The following is a 22,729-nucleotide window of genomic DNA, read 5'->3' as shown; positions in this document are numbered from 1 at the left end:
AGAATCTTCGTTTCCAGACTTTCTCGGAGCTTCACGAAGCTGCAAAGAGATCGGCAAATACTGCACCTTCTCTATTGGAAAGAGAAAAATATACAAAGGTTGAAGAATCGCGAGACACTCGAGGAAACAGACGTCTGATCAACAAGCAGTACAACCTACAACCCTCCACAAACGTTGTTGCAGAAGGGAGCAAACGAAAAGCCGAACCTCCGCATAAGCGTACCGCAACTCCTTCAAAAACACAAAAAAGGATAAACAAGATGCACAATCCCCTGGCCAACGTACAGAGACTCCTGATCAAGATGCACCCGAATTTCCCCTTCCCATTGAAGAGGTGCTCGAACTAATGGATGTCTGGATCCAAGATGGTGCAATCAAATTGCCAAATGTCAGGAAAGAGCCAACTGAAGAAGACATGTAAAATCCTCGTTATTGCCTCTTCCAAAGGTTCGTCAGTCACCCCACAAGTAGCTGCAAAGTTTTGAAACGCATATTCAGGGAAAAAGTTGAGTCAGGAGAACTTAATCTGGGGGCTGAAGGAGTGCACAGAGATCCCCTCCCAGTCAGGACTTTCTCCATCTCTGAAGAACCAGTCAAAGAAGCAGTTCAGTCATTGATGGAGCATGTCTGCGAATTACTCTATCTGTCGAAGGCGCAAAGGGGAGACATGTTCACATATTTGAACCACATAGTGTCTGAAAAATACCTATTGATTCCAGAAGTACCTCCTGAACCTTCAGCCACTGACAAATAAATGTATGACTGGGGACTGCTCACCACGGTGCATTTTAAAGGAAATGAATTCAAGAGGGCATTTGTTGATGTCGGCACTGCCATCAACATCATTCCTTTGAAAACTCTCAGAGCTGCTGGCATTACTCGACAAGAGGCTACTCACGCTCCCATGGCAATCATGGATCACGAAGGGACTTCCAGAGACGCATATGGCTACATCATCCTCAAAGTCAAAGAAAGCTCAATCTGCACCGAGACCAAGTTTTACATAATCCGGGAAGACCCAGGATATGACATGATCCTTGGAAGAACTTGGATTCATGTAGGAGGGATGGCTCCAATGCCTTCAACACATCCTACTGTCGAAGAAAGCTCTGACTCGGGGGGAAATAGAGGATGCCCCCACCATTTTAGCATCTGGAGGAAGTTAAAACTTTAATGGAGCTCACATAGAAACCTGGAGAAAAGGCACACGCCTTTGACAACAGGTTCCGTACTCAGGCAAGTCTTATCCCTCTTCATGCGCCAATAATACCAATGTTCAAATATGCTACTATAGTCCAGGGACTTCTCCCTGCTAACAACTTAGCAATTACAAAAAGCTACGAGTGGATAGTATCACCTCAGCAATATTACACCAAGTGGTTACGCACAGAGCCTCTTCAAATTGGTCATTCTATCGAGAGATTCATTTCTGAAGACGTGGCTAAGCATGACAGATAGTATGATGGATACTCCCCTTTGCACGAGTGTCCATATGTGCCGCAACCATGGAATCAACAGAAAATATTCAAGGCGCGGATCACTAAACCGAACAAATTCAAGGAATGAGATTTGGTTTTCAAGGCAACTAAACGTGATCTCCATTCTGCAAGGAACTCCAATTGGGAAGGACCATTTATGGTTGCTAAGTCCATAACCGGAGGATACTACAAGTTGATCAACACAGATGGCAGAACCCTTCCAGTAATTCACGAGAATTGGCTTAAGGCATTTGTCTGAAATTATTGAGCATTTGAGGTACTGGACATTTGAGCATTCATGGAGTCTGGGGTTTGGCATTTAGAATTTTCTTTCATTGTATTTTAATTCCTCCAAAACGTTTGCAATACTTGCAATCAGTATTTGAATTCAGCAATTTATCCAATTCAGTTCATTTTACTTAAAGAAAATCTCTACTAAATCCAAAAAGAAATCCTCAATCATCTACTCAGTCTAAAACCAATCGATATCAAAACCAAAATAAAACCTCACATCTCTCAGAAGTTCAGAAGTTCAGGAGATTATGAAAAGGAAATCAAAGAAAATCAACATAAAAAGACTTTCGCTCCTCTGCATCCTTCAAGACTTGCAAGGATGCCTTCTCCATGTTCAGCTCCTCAGTCAGCTTGGCGATCTTGTCTTCTTTATCCATCACAACATCATTGGGAAAGGGTATGTTATTCTCACACGAGTTATTGATATCATTTATCTTATTACGAAGCCACTTCACGTTGAAGCCTAGTCTTTCAGAATTCTCCAAGTTGAACTCCCAATCAAAGAGTACATCTGGAGTCACAGTATTTTTGGCCCTAGCGCGTATATCACTTACGACACGCAAGACAACACTTACTTGCATTATTAAAGCATAAGCGCGTCCAGGATCCCTGTTAACAATGATGTGACCAAACTTCTTCCATATTTTCTCGTACATGATATGGGAGTGATGCATCAAATGGAGGATCAAAAGCAACTCCTGCACTTGGATATTAATGCACCACTATACAGTTCTCAGTTACTGGAGCAACTTCTACAGTCAAGGCAACAACTTCTTCAGTATTCTCTACTGGTAGCTCGGTTTCTTCTACCACTGAACCAGAAATAATCGGGGTTTCCATAACTTCAGTGACAACCTTCTCATGGCCTTGAAGTACAGGGATGTTTGTCTCTTCATCAATAACTCCAGGGCAGATCGAGTTATCCTTATTGGTTTCAGTATCCTCAACTTCGTTATTTGACACCTAATGCGAAGATTACATGAGGTTAGAGCAATCTAAAAATGAAACCAAATGAGATCATAAAATACAATATACAAGCAGTCCAACATCATCAAGGTTCATAATTATACACTCAAGGCACGAGCAAATAGCATGAAAGTCATGAAAATACGTTTTGCGGCAAGCTCGTCTGAAGAGACTGTACTCTTCCCTGTACTAGATGACAAACTAGGAGAAATATACAAGGAATCTGAGGATTAGTTATATACCATTCTCTTTGTATGGATGTCCTATACCACATATCAAAATTTCATAACAATCCGATGAACTAGCAAATAGATGTGGTCAAAACATCGAACAACGTACAGTCTGAAAAAGTTCTGAAAATCTCCTGAAAGTTTAATGTTTCGCCCTTTTAAGGCTCTGAACGCGCTCAAAACTTAAAAATATTCTATGATAAAGCTTGGAAATTCTATGGGCTTAAAGATACATATCCAGACCATGAAAATCCGACTTCAGATGAAGGTTTTATGGTATTTTTGCTAAAAGACTGGGTTCTGAATTTTCTGACGACGAATTTCGACAAAGTTTTTCGTATATTCACATGGATTCTCATTCATTCATTCACAGATAAACAATTTCATACTTCTATGAAGAGGTTACAAGATATGTGCTTACTTGGGGAGTCTCCGAAGCGATCAAAGAATTGGGATTGCCCGTGTCAACATCAAGAGGCTCATTACTTCCATTCGGTTCCGAACCTTTGGAATTTTCTTCATCTCTATTCTCATAGGATGACCGAGTATCAGCACTCTCCACCTCCATGGAGACATCCTACTGGACATATTCTAAAACAATTAGCATTTTACATATGAAGCATTATATTTGGCTATGAGGAAGAGTACTCACGTCATTTTCTTCTTCAACGCTCGAATCAGAAATTGTCTGCCCAGCAGCAGAGAATTGAAGACCATCAATACTAGACGGAGCAAAATTCTATAACCAAATAACAAATATTGGTTTTACGATCCTAGTAATACGGGAAGAAGAAGTCACGGCGGAAAAGTGTCGACAACTCACCAAAGAAACAACCGGGGACTTTATGGTGTTAGACAACAACTTACAATTCTTGTTCCTACCTTCTCCATCGTGAATAACTGTTTCAGCTTCTGAGAAATTCACTTCAAGACGAGGTCTCACAGCACGACCGTCCTGCAAAAGAAATTGAGGTGATAATCAAAGGCAATTATTTCAATTTTACGAAGAATGTGCAAAAGATACATACTGGTGAACATCCTGGAGATGTCTTTCGCTTATCGCCGCCGGAGATGTGTTTCAATCTGGGTCGAGAAGCAATCATATCAGCAGAAGGAGGCCCTTTCACCAAAGGTTTATTAACCCTTACGAAATCATGTAAGCGTTCAAATTGTTGGTTCCAGAAATCTATATAACCCGGAGTTACATATGTAACTCGGTCAGCACAAGGGAACCAATAAGAGCTTCCTTCGACATGTGTACGGTCTAAACAAGTCTTAATCTGTTCCACCGATGGTTTGCTCCTCCGAAAAGTTGGAATGCATTGATCCATACCCATCTGATGGGATGCTCTGTCAATGTTGTATTCCTCCATCGAAAAGTCTCCATATGTTGCTGCTATTAGATAACCTGGAGTGCAGCTCAATATGAAGGATCTTTCGCCATCGCTCAAGTCAGCACCAGATTTCAAAGCCATGCTTTCTCCAGCATTGAAAGTTATCAATTGGGAAACATGAGGAGGAATCGGCACCCAGGGACGGAAGTTAAACTCAGACTCATCGTCTACTACATCAATGAAGCGCGTCTTGGATTGAGGCTGTTTTGTTGACCAACGCATAATCCTGGCGTTATCCTTCTCGGGGAAAATACGTCGAGAATCAGCAACATTCAACCCTTGCAAGATACTACAGGGAATAGGTGCATACTTATCGAAGAGTTCCCACATCAAGGCCTGGAGAAACATCGTATTGGCGTAGCATTCAATCTTCATAAAGCCGTTCGAAACACTGGAGTCTATAACCAAGGAGTCCAGGTTAGAGTACAAAGAAACCAAGAATAAGCTACCTATGGGAAGTTGTTCACCTTGAGCCATCTTAATGGAAAAAGGGATTACAAACGGCTTTAGCAAAGTTTTGGCGTCTTCAAACACGTCCCTGGACAGCCATAAACACAAGAAAGCAGCAATAGACAACATACTGTTAGGTTCATCGAGAGGGACATATCGTGGCCACCAGTGTGTTAACCAGTGAGCATAACAACCTTTGCCAGAAGCCTTGTTAATTCTCTTCATCTCAGTTGTTAAGGTGTTGGAAATTGCTTTCTCCTCCGTCGAAAGCTCTTCAGGAAAGTTACATGTGATTGGAAGATGCAACAAAGCAACAACATCTTCCAAGGTAATAGTAAACTCTCCCCAGCTGCATATAAAGGTATGAGTTGGAATGCACCAGCGAGCAATGCTCTAACAATCTCCCCCTTTGTCAATTTTAGTGACAAAACTCTTACATCATATGGATAAACAAATTACAAGAATTCATTACACATACGCTTGATTCCAAGTTTCAACAGCACAATAACCTGTATACATTCAATCCATAAATTGTTTTTGACATTATAATAACAAAGCTAATACTCCTCCTAAAGGTGAGATCGGTAGATTTTCAATCCGCACGTCTTCTTTATTCCCTTTGTAGTCCATATAACTACAAGTATCAATATGATATGTTATTCCCCTTTAGTCTATGCTTTACTCTTTCGTTAGATATAACGTTAAAGCACCATTGTCCTTTCCTTAGTGATAACAAATTGAAAAAGCGGGGGTACAACAACCACACCCAATATTTCGCTTAGCAATTTGTATGAAAAAACTCCAATATACTTTCTATAGAATCAACTCGACAGTCAGACTCAATCTAGATAAAAAGTATATCAAAGAGTTTATATCTCAATCTGTCGATTTGATCTTTACTCAAGCAAACAGAAATCTGCGAGTCTTTTATCAAATAAAAGAGAGATAACTTGGATGGTACCAAAGACCAATATCCAAGTGTCAATCAATTTAAATCAACAACCAAAAGGTCGGATATTCTAATTGATTGATCAACGCACAACCTGTGATATTTCAATTATATAACAAAATATAATGCGGAAAAGAAATAACACAGACACTAGAATTTTGTTAACGAGGAAACTGCAAATGCAGAAAAACCCCGGGACCTAGTCCAGTTTGAACATACACTGTATTAAGACGCTACGGACACTAGCCTACTCCAAATTAACTTCGGTCTGGACTGTAGTTGAACCCCAATCAATCTCACACTGATCCAAGGTACAGTTATGCTCCTACATCTCTGGTCCCAGCAGGATACTACACTCTTGATTCCCTTAGCTGATCTCACCCACAACTAAGAGTTGCTACGACCCAAAGTCGAAGACTTTAATAAACAAATCTGTATCACACAGAAAAGTCTACGGTAATAGATAAATCCGTCTCCCACGAATATACCTACGAGTTTTGTTCCGTCTTTTTATAAATGAAGGTGAACAAGAACCAATTGATAACCCAGACTTATATTCCCGAAGAACAGCCTAGTATTATCAATCACCTCACAATAATCTTAATCAACGCAGCGAAAAAAGATATTGCGGAATCACAAACTATGAGACGAAGTGTTTGTGATTATTTTTATATCTTGCCTATCGGAGATATCAATCTCAAGCCAATTATTACAATTGTACTCGTACGATAGAAACATCAAGATCAGATCACACAACTACAAGAAAGTAGTATCGGTCTGGCTTCACAATCTCAATGAAGTCTTTAAGTCGTTAACCTAATCTTAATCGACACAAAGAAAAAAGATATTGCGGAATCACAAACGATGAGAGAAGTGTTTGTGATTACTTTTATATCTTGCCTATCGGAGATATCAATCTCAAGCCAATTATTACAATTGTACTCGTATGATAGAAACAACAAGATCAGATCACACAACTACAAGAAAATAGTGTCGGTCTGGCTTCACAATCCCAATGAAGTCTTTAAGTCGTTAACCTGGTTTAGAAGAAGAAAACAAAGGTTAAAGGAGAATCGACTCTAGATAATACAACTAGTATCACACAGGAGGTGTGGGGATTAGGTTTCCCAGTTGCTAGAGTTCTCCCTTATATAGTCTTTCAAATCAGGGTTTGCAATCAATGTTAGCTTGGTAACAAAGCATTCAATATTCACCGTTAGATGAAAACCTGATTAGATTCAAGCTAATATCTTTCAACCGTTAGGTCGAAAACTTAGTTTGTTACACACAAATAAAATGCACGTTTATAGGTTTGTGTAACCGTACCCAAACATGCACATTTGTTGGTTCAACAATAGTTAACCCAATGGTTAGCCATATGAGCACTTTCATATTAACCATATTATTCTTCACCATAACTAGTTCAAATGACTCAAATGAACTAGTTAGAGAGTTTTTCAATTGCTTAGATCTTATATAAGTATACAAGACACAATCGAAGCTAAATGATGTGTTTGTTGATGCCGATACGTCTTCAGGTTCTTCAGAGTAATATGATCTTGTCTAAACATTTATAATGTTCTAACTGTAACCTAACGAAGTTGAATTTAGTAATTTAATCAAGCAGCTTCGATTTTTGGAGCCAAAATATGACAACCAAATTTGACATACCAACGCTTGGTGGGTTCATCCGACAAATGATCTAACATAGATCGTCCAAGAGCTCTTTACACAATCAGGTACACAAACCTTTGGTGTATACATATTGATTGTAGAAGAGAAGGGGAGAAGCTCTATATACAATCTTCTTCAAGGGTTTTTGCTTTGACAAACTTGTGATTCTATTAGGTTTTGTCCATACGGTTTTCCGAACGAAAAAGTTGGTGGTGTACTTGGTATCCTCTCCTTTTCAACAAGGATATAAATGAAAAAAATACTTAAAAATTACCTTCTCTCCTTATTTACTTAAAGTATCATTTTTTGACGAAGAGAAAAACATTTTAACGTCAGTTTTTCTATTAGCTATTTTTTGTTTAATTGTCCAAAATGTTATATGTTTTTTAATCAGAAGAATATCAATGGAAAGTATTAAATTACCTTCTCATTTTTTTACTTAAAGTATTATTCAGACAAGGAGAAAAGTATTTTAACGTCAGTTCTTCAATTAGCTATTTCATGCTTAGTTGTCCAAGACGTTATATGTTTTTTAACTGGAAGAACATTAATGATAAGTATTGGGTACCTTCTCACGAAGATGTCATAGGAAGAAATAATATAAATTGAAATCCTCTGGTCAGTGAGGAACTCAAACTTAATTTTCATACATCTTTTTTAAAAGATACAAATAATATGGGAACACGATTAATTTACACAATCATGCAAGCTTGACATAGAGAATTGCACCTTCAACAAAATAATAGATGAGGAACAAACAGATGCCCTATCAGCTTTAGAAGTTATAAATATGCTAAAAATAAGCAATTGGACACCTAGAGAGAAATTGCAAGAATGTTGTTGCGATCATTAATGGGTCCTTAGCTAGTATTTCCCGGACTACAAATAGTATGATCCAAGATTTTTTTTTTAAATACCAAAATTGTTTTTTTCTTATACTCTTGTTGAAATCTTAAAAGATGCTAAAGTTGGAATCCCATTCTAAGGATTCTTTTGGTTCAAAGACTTCTATAGTTGGAAATGGAATTAAGTTAATAGACTGGCCAGGTGGTTGTTAATGAGGTAGCCATATACGCTAGGAAAAACTTGTTTTCCTAGCTCCTACCTGTATTATAAGGATACTATAGGAGGACATAATTTGCGTACGCTTAATTTGCATCTATTTCATATTAGAAAGAGAAAAAAAAAATACTTTTATATCACATTTATCAATAACAACTTATAAGAGTAAGGGCTATGGGTAGCTTCCAAACCCACTGCGTTTTTAGTCAGCCGTCTCGCAACATGTCCAAAGAAAAAAAACTCCCAACTTTTTCATCTCAAGGTGTATACTTTGGGTGAAGGAGGGTTTGAGAGACTCCCTAATATGATATTTCAGGGTGAAGGAGTGGAGACTACCTATAGCCCTTGCTCTAACCCAAAAAAAACAAAAAAAGAAAAGAAAAAAGAAAACCGCTGTAACAGCCGTTTGGTTGAATCTCCTGTTTGGACCACATATAAAACTTAAAATCTAGTGAAAACATAAAACCCAGACTTTGTTAAAGAAATAACCACATCAGATTTCTCTCTCCTCTCTCACTCCTTCTTCAACAACAATACCATCAAGAACAACCCTTCTCTGCTCAGATCTAGTCCATTTTGGGCTGGATCTGAGCAGATTTCTTCACTATTTCTTGTTTTCTAGGTTAGTAGTTATAGCTTAATTTTTATTTTGTTTTCTTCTTATCTACACCATTATGGTGGTTTTATCTACACTTTTGAGGTTTATCTTCGCTTTAATGATGGTTCTTGGTTATTGGGTTGGGTTTCAAGATCGATAGTGATGCTCTCCAACGACGAAATCTTCATCTTCATCGATGATTTCTTTGACGACGGAAGCTCCATCACTAGTTTCAAGAGATTTGAGCAAATCACTCCTATTTTGGGGGCATATTTTTCTAAAGAAGAAAAAAAACTAAATGGTTGGATTCTGATTCCGTGAAAAACCATTCTTCCTCCGATTTAATCGGATCTTATTCATATTTGTATTTGTCTTACTCCGGTAATCCTTCTCTTTCTCTTGTCGGATTTCTCGGTATTGTACTTGTACGGTATGTTCTTGTTATTTTGTATTCTCTTATTTTCGATCTTAAACTCATTGTAACTTTGAATTTCCATTAGTTCCTTAAAAAGAGAGGGAAAAAAAAAATCTAAGTGCAGGACCAGAAAAAAGAAGTCACGTTACTTCCAAACTAGCCACAGTTTACTCCTTTTTGCCAACAAAAGTAATAAGATGAAAAACCAACTCAACTTGTATTTCAATCCCTTCAACAATCCAAACAATAAAAGAAACTTCTCGCTGAGACTTCCACAATTTATTTGAAATATTTTCACAACACGCATCTGTCAATTTGCAGTTACAGTTCCTATAGAAATAAAAAGGAAGGCTACATATTACAATAAGAATAAGGACGGGAATAACACTCGAGGCTCATATATAAAGATAAACAACCTGAAGAAAAAGAAGCATATCGCCCTACCGCCTGTCTCCAGCCACTGATTCAGAAGAAAAGAGGTACTTGACTCGTGAAAGAACCGAATCATGTTGTGGATCATATGGATGGTCCTTGGAAGGAATTTCAAGAATTGCGGGGACCGGCTTGTTGTAGCTGTCTACTAGAAACCTTATCATGTTTGCCACCTGATAAAAGAAATGCATAGAGAAACTAATTAGGTTTCCATTAGAAACAAGTATACAAAATTTCCAACTATTCAATTAACCACTGTCAGGCAAGGAAAATAAAATTAATCAGAAAGCAGTAACTAGTCGTTTAGGGTGTGATTCAAAGGTTTCATCCTATACTTTTTAGGTTGTACCAAAAATAGCTCCATCCATGGTACTGAATCCTCCTGACCCCTGGTGCTACTCTTAAGATTCCCCTAAAGATCAATACAAAGATCTAATCTGTGCTACTCATGAGATCCTTCAAGATCAATACAAAGATTCAATTTATTAGTATTACTTCCTACTTAACCCACTCAACTTTATCTCTCCCTTTTCACGTCTTCTCTTTGTATATAGTAAATAAGACAAATGGCCACTATTAGTTTTGCTCTTTCTTTCTTGTACATCAATCTAAGAAAAATCCGATCCATTCTAAAGTCTTCAACAATGTCGCAACAGTGGTTCATTTTTGTAATCTTATGGTTTTATTACCCTGATGTACCATATCTCTAATCTTTCCAAACCATACATTGTCAGGATAACAATACCAAAGAAATCCCTTGGTAAGGAGTCCCTTTAAAGATTAACAAAAGTTGGTAAAAATTATCAAAAACAAACAAAAAAAATAACATAAAAAGAGAAATGCTTGCCAGGAGAAAAGCAGGAATCATTGGGACTAGATAGTAATTATAGTTAAACAGTTAACAACTATATGCTTGCGAGCAGTATGCTATCAATTTAACAACTTACATACTGACTAATCAAGACGATAGCAATATCCTCCCTTGAGATAAAATCTTTGAATGCATCTTCAATTGCTTTTACAGTTGTTTCTGAAACAAAACAAAGCATTTTTTAAAAATGCAACAAACTAAAAGAACGAAGGAAGAGGTTGAAATGATAATCAATGTAGTTTGTTCCATCAGCTGAGAGAGTGCGGGTATGAAAAAGAAAACGCACGTATTTCCTTAACGTTTCATTGTCAAGTGTATACAGTTACCAAGTGTGTGTCAGTTTTATACCTAAGCATGTACTGCTAAATCAAAGTTCAATTTTAATTTAGAATATGAAGTAGCATGCATGTGATTTCATGCAGGTTCTAGCAGAACATATCATAAATCATAATATTCACAGCCAAAGATGATCATACTCGAGTCAACAATCAAGTAGTTTGTCTTCCTACGCAAATCAACGTTGCCCACTCCAGCCAGCAAAAATCCAGTTATAGTGTCCTACATAAAGAAAAATCATGTATTAGAAGGGGCACTACAAACTATATGTGATCCTCAATATCTAACTTGACTCTGAAATATGTCCTTTTAACTTTGTGATGTTACAGAAAGGAAATCATTGCAATTCAGAATACAATCTTTAAAGAACAAAGATACTACTACTAGATCAACAAAAGAAAATAAACTAACAGATAGGGAACCAATCAATAAATAAGAGTCTAGAACTCCAATTTTAACTCTTTTTTTTCTTTTCTTTTGATAAGGCACAGCTGGACCTAACTCCACTGTTGAGATTCAGCCAGCTGGATCAGCCCCACTGCTGATCCAACCGCCATCTCTAACAACAAAGTCCAACCTCAGCTTTAACCACAGAGGAGACGGGAAATGGGGGATCCAACCCTCCCAAATATGAAATGACCTTTATGAAATTTAAATGTACACGGAGCATATATTAAGCAACTTATATACACATACCTCATCAGCAATCATAGCAATGAGTGCTGAGTTATTAGACGCAGTTCCCCTATTCGCCATCAAAAGACAGACAACAAATTTCTGATGTAAGCAGGAGAATAACACTTGTTAGAGCATATGGGCACAGTATTAACTAAATGAAAGCAGGTTTAATTTTCAATGTAAGTATACAACATAAATCATGTAAGCATCAAAGAAGACACGTGGATGAGGATAAAAACACTGGCAAAATCACCATCAAGACTTTCAAATGACTGCACTACTAAATTACCCACCACACCCATCTACCATTTATTTTTATTCGTTGTACTCATAGGTTTATTTAAATAGTGATGGTCTAATATCTCTACCCTTTTTCACGAGGCTCTCAAATAAGGTGTTTAAGCCATTTTCGCCAATGTTTGAAGTTGTCCTTTACCATTGCCGTGGCTTTCATAATAAATGGATAACTAAAACCAGTAATATGGACTGTTACAACGGCCGATACATCGGTTATTTTGGTCCCTAATATTGCTACTACCAATTTTTTTGAAGGAACTACACAAGAAACACAACCAAATATTTCATGTGACGTTTATAACAGCCGTTATTACTGACGTGGAACGGCATAATACACTGCAATAACTGTAATGTGATGTGGTCGTTCCCATTATAGCAGCAGTTCGTCAAACATTGATTCTGGCCACCGCCAGTTAACTAGGGAGTAATATCAAGGTGATTCTTTGACATCTTGATTTCCAATTCCTAAGCACAAACTTTTTTATGAACTAAATCTTTCTTCTTGAGATCGGATTTACTTGGTGAAAATGTGGTGGCATTACCAGATACATGGAATCCCAGCAGCAGTTATTAACTAATGAAAATACATCAGCAGGTTTCTTTTGCCATCTCTTTACTTCCTTTCCTGACCTTCTTTTGCAGGTAACCATCTCTAAAACGCTGGAAACAAAATTTTCTGTTACCTTATCTCCACGTATCACTTCATCATCAAGTCTAGGAGGTGGTAACCCTCAGATCTTTATCCAACCAAATCCAAAAATGATTCAAGCCACTCATTACTTCAACTTCTCAAGAAATTCTTCCTAGTAACATAAAAGCCACTCAGAGCTGGCCTTAATGGCAAGATCCTGACAAATGGAGTATACATTATTCATATCCCTGTCAAAACTATTCCGGAAACACTTCAATATCAAAAGAAATATATGCAGACTCTAAACTAACAATGGACAGCCCATAATGGATACATTGATTAAGCCCAGTTTTGTAGATTGGTGCACCAACTAAAACAACTCCCAACCAAAAGGAAAAAAGAACTAACTCTGAGATGACCAATTGCACCCATCTACATGTTCCCTTTTACTTTTTGTAGTGCATTTTTATATATATTTTTTTTTGCTTAATCATCATTTTATTATTTAGAAAATAACCTAATTTACCACCAAAATACTAACAAAAGAAAACTCACTCAGATGAGCATAGCACTAAAAGCAAACAATTGACATCAAGGCTGACTCAAAACTAATACCAAACACAATTTTAAGAAAAATTCAACAGCCAGAAAGAAGCTCACCCTGGAGCTAGAAACCAACATCTACAACTGACTTCAAACATTGGCATGAAAACCTAATAGTACAATGGACAGTAACCATGAACAATAACAAACCAGAAATCTCAAAGGTTTCCCTTATCCTAGACTTCAATTCGAGTGTAATTCCTCGACAGTACCTGCAGTAGATGAACTGACTTGCCTATGATAGAATCAGATTTATTGCAATTCTTCAGATCCTCCTTCCCTTCTTTCTGAGACAAAGAAGTAGTTTGAGGAATAATATTGATCAAATCTGTGGTTATCTTACCATCAATACTCTCTACTATATTTACCACAGTTCCAGGGGCAGGACGATATCTACAGCAGCTAAAAGACTACCCATATCCATATTAGCATTAGAAGATGCCTCATCAGCTTCTTCACATTCACTATAATCAGACTCTGATCAATTGTCAAAGTTATTATGGTTGAAATCACATAAGAAACATTACCTCCAACGCCCCTTCGAATAATATCCTTACACATATTAGAAATCTTCTTCTTTTTCTTTTGTAAACATTCACTACAACAACAACAACAAAGCCTTTAGTCCCAAACAAGTCGGGGTAGGCTAGATATGAAACCCATGTCGAAGTTACCAAAATCCAAAGTAGAAAATCATCAACTTATATACAGACACCGGATGCCCTACAATCTTACAATGACTTAAAATTAAGGAGCTTCTGGGATTCTGATTATTGATAAAAAAAACCCAATTCAGTCTGAACCCACACTCTATTAAGAACAGTACGATGCAAAATCAACTTCTACGAATACACTCGCATAGTACCCAACGTTTCTAACCAAAGAAGTTTCATCTACTTGAACAGGTCTACCAACAGCTTTTCCGGTGAACAAAATCTCTTTCTCCTTCCAATATTTCTAACCTTAAACCTGGTAAATTCACCCAAACGAAGGCAGAAGAACTTTTATGATTCTCAGGTTTGAAATTTGGTGGCCATTCTCTAATCTTAAGATACTGAGATTCAACCTTCCAAGGACCCTCACTCCGGGTTAAAGTTTGGTCTTTCTCCTTATTTAGCTCGACTGCATAAAATACCTTTACTAAAAGGAATTGAGAATTTTGACTTTATCAAATGAAAAGGATTAGATTTAATGATAGAACAACATGAATTAGAGGTCTAATCTCTGTAAGAACTAGTGAATTCCGATGATGATCCCTGAATTAATGAGAAAAGAGAGAAGAACTCAAGCCAACAATTTTAACGAAAACCCAAATTGCCGAAAAATGGCCTCCCTCACCACTTAGTATATAGTACATACATACTGTATAGGACTAAAAACTAAACCTATCTATAGTAGATCAGGGTTATTCACGGAATTGTGTGCGTTCCTATCAAGTATATTAAGCCTTTGTTAAAACCAACATTTTCAATCCTATATCCATAAACTCCAACAAATTGTGAAACTTCACTACAATGCCACCATAAATCAACAGTGATTTGACATTAAGCCTCGCAATCACTATAGTAGGAAACAAATATTATGATCACTTAATCACTTCAAAATTCAAATCAACAGCACATGAAATCAAAAATTAAGCATCTATGTAATTAGTCGATTCGAGAGACCAAACACCATCAGAAATAAGAAAACTAGATCCTATTACAGTTAAATGATTACTATAAATGTCAATTAAAATCCTACTAAGAATTAAGAAAATTATGAAATTCTAGCCACAAAACATGAGAAACACTAACATGTTGGTCTAAGGACTGATTTAGCTCAAAATTTGCTCTTACTAAAGAGAATTACTAACCCTAATATCTCCGAACTCAAAGATACTCAATTATACAACGTAAAAGCCTAATTAACATAGTGGAAAAGAAATCAAACCTCTTTGCTGGATAATTAATGGTTCTTTCTTCTTCTTCGTTGGATATAGAGACAAAACGAAAAAGAGATCCTGGTGTGTTTCCACGAGCAGAGATTGAAGATGTGGTGTTGAAAATCAGAAAACCCGATTGTCAGTTATACCCTTACTGTTGCACCGAATTATTGATTTGAATTTTGTGTCTCTGCCTGGCTGGACAGTTAGATTTATTTGATTGGTTCCATCAACAGTCTCTAAGAGCGTCCACAGTGGTACGATCAAAACCAAAGATCAAAGACCAAAACAAACGATCAAATTTGAGTTTAGTCTGTCGTGTCACGTTAAGGCAGTGGAGTATATTTAGTCGGGCGGATGTATAATCCACACTTGCATGTGGAGCGTTGGTATAATCTTCGTTTGGGCCGGGCGGAGATATAGTTAACGCTGGTTGTGGGGCGTTGGTAAAGAATACGCCGGTTGTGGGGCGTACATATAGTTCACGCTCGGAGAAGGGGCGTAGGTATAATCTACGCCTGGTGTGGCGAACGTATAATCAACGCCTGAATGAAGCTTAGTATAATCAACGCCTGTTTTGAGGCGTACGTATAATCAACGCCTGTTTCAGGCGAACGTATAATCAACGCCTCATTCAGGCGTACGTATAATCAACGCCTCACTCAGGCGTACGTATAATCAACGCTTCTCTCAGGCGTACGTATAATCAACGCCTCACTCTTCTCTCAGACGTACGTATAATCAACGCTTGGTTTCACTCAGGCGAATGAAGGAATCAACGCCTCATGGCAGGCGTACGTATAGTGTTGGACTTGTATTAACACACGTATCGAGCACGTGTGGAATTAAAGCCCAGACAATCTCTAACCACCACGTATAGCCCACGTGTTCACTTGCCCTTTACCCTAATCTTCTCCGTCTTCTTCTTTTCTTTTCTACCTCCTCTTTGTTTCTACCGCCCACAAACACAGCTTCTAAACCAACACATCACAGTAACGAGCAGTAAAAGAAAAGAAAAAAACGAGATACTTGATGAACCCGGGTTAAAAAAGAGGTATTTTTTTTTTCTTAATCTCTTTTGTTTTATCCATATTGTTGTATAATTTATTTAGGGTTTTATTTGTTAAAATTAGTTTATATAAAATTGGGTTTTAACGAACAAATATGAATATGAAATTGGTTAAATTTAATTGGGTATGTGTGTTTTATGTTTTTTTAGAGAGTAATATGTATGTGAAAAAAACCATATTTGCTGCGTATGTAAATTTGGTTAATTTTTTTTTTAAAATAGTTATAGAAGATCTAATTTGTGGGCGGAATAGATTTATAATTTTTGGGTATTGTAAAAATCTGTGGTTATGTAGATTATGTGGGAAATAGTTCTCACCCTTCATCTGTTTCAATCAACCTATTTCAATTGAGAGCTTCCTTTTATTGCTTTTCTGCATGTTGTCTGTTGGTAATTAATTTTAGTGAATATGGTTATCAATAATTGTAGTTATGTAAATTATTGGATTAATTTTAAAATTATTGGATTAATTTTAAATTATTGTAGTTATGTAAATTATTGGATTAATTATTGCTTTTCTGCATGTTGTATGTGAATATGGTTACCAATAATTGAATTTGTATTGTTTTTTATTGAATTTTGAGGTGATTAATTTTAGTTATGTAAATTGTAGTTATGTAAATTTTGGGAGTTACATATGTAGAAGAGCTAATTGCGTGAGTATGGAATTGATTTTTTAGTGATTTTTATGGAATATTGAAGTGATTAAATTGGGTTGTGGAATCTTGTAATGATTTTCGAAATGCATCGGTGACGATTTAATTTGTGTTTGTGGAATTATAGAATTTGGAATTGATATGGTTTGTGTTAAGGATTTATAGTATTTGGAATATAAATGGTGATGGACTAATAAAAATATTCGTTAATGAGGGTTGGTCTTTTAATAATGTAACTGCATCTATATTGTGTGTGCACAGATGTTGAACAAATTCACAGCGCGGTTCAATGGTCGCATGAAGACGAACAAGAAACAAAAATCTGTAGCCGAAGAGGATTATAACTTAATCCCTACTGGTACAATTAAGGAGGTTGATATTCCCCGGTTAGGGAGGTTTCCTATACTGCAAGATGATAAACCGCACGCTACTACGGACATCACATTTACAGGGGAGCACAAATTGAAGTATCAACATCGTGGATCTTTGGCATCGGTAATTCATCACTATCAAACTATTTCACAACACTGTCCTAGAGCTAAATATATTATTGAAAAAGCGGGATGGTAAAATTTACTGGACATACAATGTAGCGAAACCAACCATTCAATGGTTGATTATATTGCTGAGCGGTTTTGGGATACAACAAACACTTTTCACTTCCCATTTGGTGAGATGGGATTCACCCCCTAGATTGGCTCATGTTGACTGGACTGAGTATCGGTGATGGGCCTGATGTTCCTTATGATTCGGGGAAGTACCAATTTGAACATGTTCGTGAGCATATCTTTCCGGATATCCAAGATGTCACGCTCTGTCCAAAAGCACCGTCGTGGGTTTCAAATTCAATTACAATTAAATATTTAAGGTCATATTTCTTCGAAGACAAGTTGGTTGCGGCTGAAAATGATAGCACCCTTGCTCATAGAGTAGCAATTGCCTTTTTCATGTATGTTTTGGGACATTTTTTCTTTTCTAATGCAAAGACTTATATTGATGCTGGATGGTTAGCTGCTTTTGAAAATCTTGATGTAGTATCCACATATGACTGGGGTGGTGCTGCGTTTTCGAAATTGTATGCGGCACTCCGTTTATTTGGGAGGAGACAGAAGGCACTATGTGGTCCATTCCAAGTATTAGAGGTATTCTTTCAATCTAGTTATTTTTCCTCTCATTGTTTATTTTGTTGCTAAGTTATTAAATTGGCTAATTATTTTGATGGAGTAGTTTTGGGGGTATGAATACCTGGGCATATGTCGACCAGAAATCCCAGAGGCGAGTACAGAATGTACCGAAGAATACAAATGATATTTTCCGTTGTAGGGATTTACTGAGTAAGCTTACTGCTGAACAAGTGACATGACGCCCATGGGAATCATACAGAGAAGTTCTTGCATCTGATATGGGATGCACGGCTACGCGGCTATCAGACTCGAGATATATATTTTCTTACATGGGCATTGTGAGTTAATAATTAAATTTTATTATATAACATACTTACTATGTAACATACTTTTTTTCTATATAACATACTTACTAAATTCTTATTCCCTTTCTAACTGTACAACACAACATGTATCTTGGTGAAAGGTGTTGGCGGCAAAACCATTGTACTTTCGCTGTTCCTATAAGACTACACACAGTTATAGGGGATATTGGCAATATTCAAGCCGAACGCCTAAAAAAAGAAGGTTTGGTCGATGCAACAGAGATAGTGCAAGTTGTTAAAGATTATGATATATATTTACAATACTGGAGAATGGTAACCAACTCCAAAGATTACGTGACTCATCCTATTTGGGAAGCCCAAACATATGGGTATGTCAGTGACTTGTATACGGACCCAATTGAACAACCTGTTGAACATGTACATATCCCTCCTCCACATCTATTATCCCACGTAAGTGTACTTTCGACTTTTTATTGTACGTTCGATTTTTGTTGGTATATTTGTACTTATGTATTTTATTTTTTCTTGACAGCATGAAGCTTACACATTATTTCAAGAAAATGCTGATTTTAATCAACAATTTCGCGAATTTACATTAAAACAAACGAAGGAGAGGATGGACGTTATTATGTCGAAAGAAGCAGAAATACAAAGGCTAAATAATGCGAACGTTGATTTGCAGCAACAACTATCTCTTTTCCGTATGCCGCACACTGTCCAACCTCCCCTTGGATACGGTTCCTTTTCCCAAACAATGCCATCACAAGTTTGGAGTTGTATGAATCAAGGATCAGCTTCAACAATGTCCTCAGTCAATACCAATGCGAGAACGCACATGCCTTTTATGGCACCAAGATCTTCGACTTCGGATAATGATAATATGAAGGGTTAATTTGTTATGACTATTTAGATGACCTGTCTTTGGAGTTATCTTTTCTTATCTTATATAGTATAGTCATATCATATATAGTATAGTCATATCAGGTCACTGACAAACACTTTATCTTTTTTGGAAAACACTTTTGCGTGAACCCAAAAAAATATCTATTTTTGGTTTTTTTAATGCTCTTGAAAATGGGTTATAAATTAAAGACCTGATCACTCAATATATGAATAACAATACATCTCTTCTGCTTCATATAGTAATGGAACACTATGAGAAAACCGCTCATTATTGCTCTTTTGTTTCTTCTTCATCTTCTTCTTCTAATAGTAGTTTTTATTCCTCGGATGATGATGCAATAGCAATTATGAAAAATAACATGGCCGTTAGTTTGGGAGTCCTTGTTACAAATTCAAAATGGCCTCAAACTCGTATCAGAATACCAAGAGATCGTGAGTCAGGGGCTGAACTTCTATGGAACGACTATTTCTCCCCGTACCCAAACCAACCACCCAATGTTTTTCGCAGAAGATTTAGAATGTGTCGACAATTGTTTAACCGGATAGTGGAAGGTGTTACCAATGCAAACAGATATTTTGTTCAAAATCCCGATGCTTGTGGAGTTTTAGGATTAAACCCTCATCAAAAATTAACAGCAGCAGTACGAATGTTAGCTTACGGATGTGCGGCAGATGCAATAGACGAGTACTTACGCATAGGAGAAACAATTGTGCTGGAAGCTACTCGTAGGTTCTGTAAGACGATTGTGAATGTGTATGGGAAAGAATATTTGCGTGAACCAACGGCTGGTGATATTGAACTGTTGCTCAAGCAAAACAAAGATCGGGGATTTCCTGGGATGCTGGGTAGTCTAGATTGCATGCATTGGAAATGGGATAAATGTCCGTCGGCAGAATCTGGGGCTTACACCGCGTATAAAGGGAGCGAAAGTGTCGTGTTGGAGGCAGTGGTGTCGTATGACCTATGGTTTTGGCATGCTTTTTTTGGTATGCCCGACTCTAACAACGATATTAATGTTATGAACCGTTCATATGTTTTTCGAAGTCTTGTAACAGGAAAAGCACCGCCGGTGAGCTATGAGGTGAACGTACATTCATATGATATGCCGTATTATCTAGGTGATGGAATATACCCAGAGATTCCTACTATTATTATGGCCATTAAACATCCGGTTGGTAGGAAAAAGGAAATATTTTCATCGATGCAAGAGGGTGCAAGAAAAGATGTTGAACGGGGATTTGGTGTACTTCAACAACAATTTGGAATCATCAAACAACCTGCAAGAATGTGGAATCCAGATGTGCTTGCCTATATCATGAAAACTTGTATTATCTTACATAATATGATAGTCGAGGATGAGCGTCTACCCGGTGACTGGCCACATGTTTATGAACAACGTAGCAACGCAGCACCGGTTAATATATTAAGAGGCAATATTTCTTCTTATTGGTGTGATAGATAGTTTGAAGTATTAGTCGTGGGAAAATGTCACAGGATCTCATGTGTATATATAGGTGTTTCTTCCGAAATTTTCAACGTTCCAAAATGTCTTCCAAACTTTCCAACGTTCCAAATTATCCAACGTTCCATTTTCTTCAACGTTCGAATTACCAACGGTATAAAAAAATTTCAAAATCAATTTTGTCTAACGTTTTAATTTTTTTTTTTAAACTCAAGCTTGGGGCGGAGCTATTAAGTCCGCTCAACAACAGGCGTTAACTATATAAACGCCTGGCATGGGGCGTGAACAATATCAACGCCGGGCTGGGGCGTTAACTATATATACGCCTGGAGTGGGGCGTTAACTATATTAACGCCGGGATGGGGCGTTAACTATATATACGCCTGGCGTGGGGCGTTAACAAAATCTATAATTATGGTCTGGAATTTGGATCTTCAAAAAATGGATAAAACAAAAGAGATTAAGAAAAAAAAAACATACCTCTTTTTTAACCCGGGTTCATCAAGTATCTCGTTTTTTTCTTTACTTTTACTGCTCGTTACTGTGATGTGTTGGTTTAGAAGCTGTGTTTGTGGGCGGTAGAAACAAAGAGGAGGTAGAAAAGAAAAGAAGAAGACGGAGAAGATTAGGGTAAAGGGCAAGTGAACACGTGGGCTATACGTGGTGGTTAGAGATTGTCTGGGCTTTAATTCCACACGTGCTCGATACGTGTGTTAATACAAGTCCAACACTATACGTACGCCTTCCATGAGGCGTTGATTCCTTCATTCGCCTGAGTGAAACCAAGCGTTGATTATACGTACGCCTGAGAGAAGAGTGAGGCGTTGATTATACGTATGCCTGAGAGAAGCGTTGATTATACGTACGCCTGAGTGAGGCGTTGATTATACGTACGCCTGAATGAGGCGTTCATTATACGTTCGCCTGAAACAGGCGTTGATTATACGTACGCCTCAAAACAGGTGTTGATTATATGTACGCTTCATTCAGGCGTTGATTATACGTTCGCCACACCAGGCGTAGATTATACCTACGCCCCTTCTCCGAGCGTGAACTATATGTACGCCCCACAACCGGCGTATTCTTTACCAACGCCCCACAACCAGCGTTAACTATATCTCCGCCCAGCCCAAACGAAGATTATACCAACGCTCCACATGCAAGCGTGGATTATACATCCGCCCGACTAAATATACTCCACTGCCTTAACGTGACACTACAGACTAAACTCAAATTTGATCGTTTGTTTTGGTCTTTGATCTTTGGTTTGGATCGTACCACTGTGGACGCTCTAAACACATGAGAAGTCTGATTGTTCTTGTACTCCCTCCACTGTGGTTAGTTCGTGAGCCACCGTTTTATCCCACCAAAAAAAAGAAAAAAACTAGACACCCCAATTCCTTTTTCACGTCACTTTGAGAGTTGCGCCAGCTTTCTTTTTCATTGGTGGCTAACGAAATCCCGAATTCTAATTGGCTTAAAAACTGATTAATCTCTTATTTCGTGATCGTTAATTTTTTATAAAATTAATTCGATCTCATAACTAAAAGAGAACATAGATATAGACATGATCATGTGAGGGATACGTTGTATGATGTATTGTTTCAGCAAAGAAAGAAGCGGTTGTCAATTTCTTGACTAACCCATTTGAAGGGAGATCTACACTTAGGCCAGCTGATGTTCTTATTTTTGGATGGGCTAACGACAAACATGCATGTGTGGACCTCACGGGTGTTTATCCATTAGTTGGCATTGGGCATGACACCTTTACAGTTGGCCAAGCAGCGCTGAGAGCTGCTTCAGGTAAGATAGCAAAGCATGAGAAAGCGTGTATTGATAATGTACATGCTTTTATCCCTTTTGCTTTTGACACTTTCGGTTATTTGGCTCCAGAGGCGGTTGGACT

At 37.5% G+C, this 22,729-nt stretch overlaps 1 protein-coding gene across 1 annotated transcript; it reads right to left on the bottom strand.

Moving 5' to 3' along the window:
* Nucleotides 1-9,703: 9,703 nt before the first annotated feature.
* LOC113318656 (V-type proton ATPase subunit F-like) lies at nucleotides 9,704-15,442 on the bottom strand. The gene is made up of 5 exons (XM_026566861.1): nucleotides 15,291-15,442; nucleotides 11,846-11,926; nucleotides 11,290-11,371; nucleotides 10,890-10,972; nucleotides 9,704-10,115 (listed from the first exon to the last, which is right to left on the bottom strand). The coding sequence occupies exons 2-5, from the start codon at nucleotides 11,903-11,905 to the stop codon at nucleotides 9,951-9,953; spliced, it is 390 nt and encodes a 129-aa protein (XP_026422646.1). The 5' UTR covers nucleotides 11,906-11,926; nucleotides 15,291-15,442; the 3' UTR covers nucleotides 9,704-9,950.
* Between the last annotated feature and the right edge of the window lie 7,287 nt (nucleotides 15,443-22,729).

This window comes from Papaver somniferum, chromosome 10 (genome assembly GCF_003573695.1).
Source record: "Papaver somniferum cultivar HN1 chromosome 10, ASM357369v1, whole genome shotgun sequence".
NCBI classification, from domain to species: Eukaryota; Viridiplantae; Streptophyta; class Magnoliopsida; order Ranunculales; family Papaveraceae; genus Papaver; species Papaver somniferum.
The sequence above is the reverse complement of the archived record's forward strand: the minus strand, read 5'-3'. Positions and strand labels throughout refer to the sequence as shown.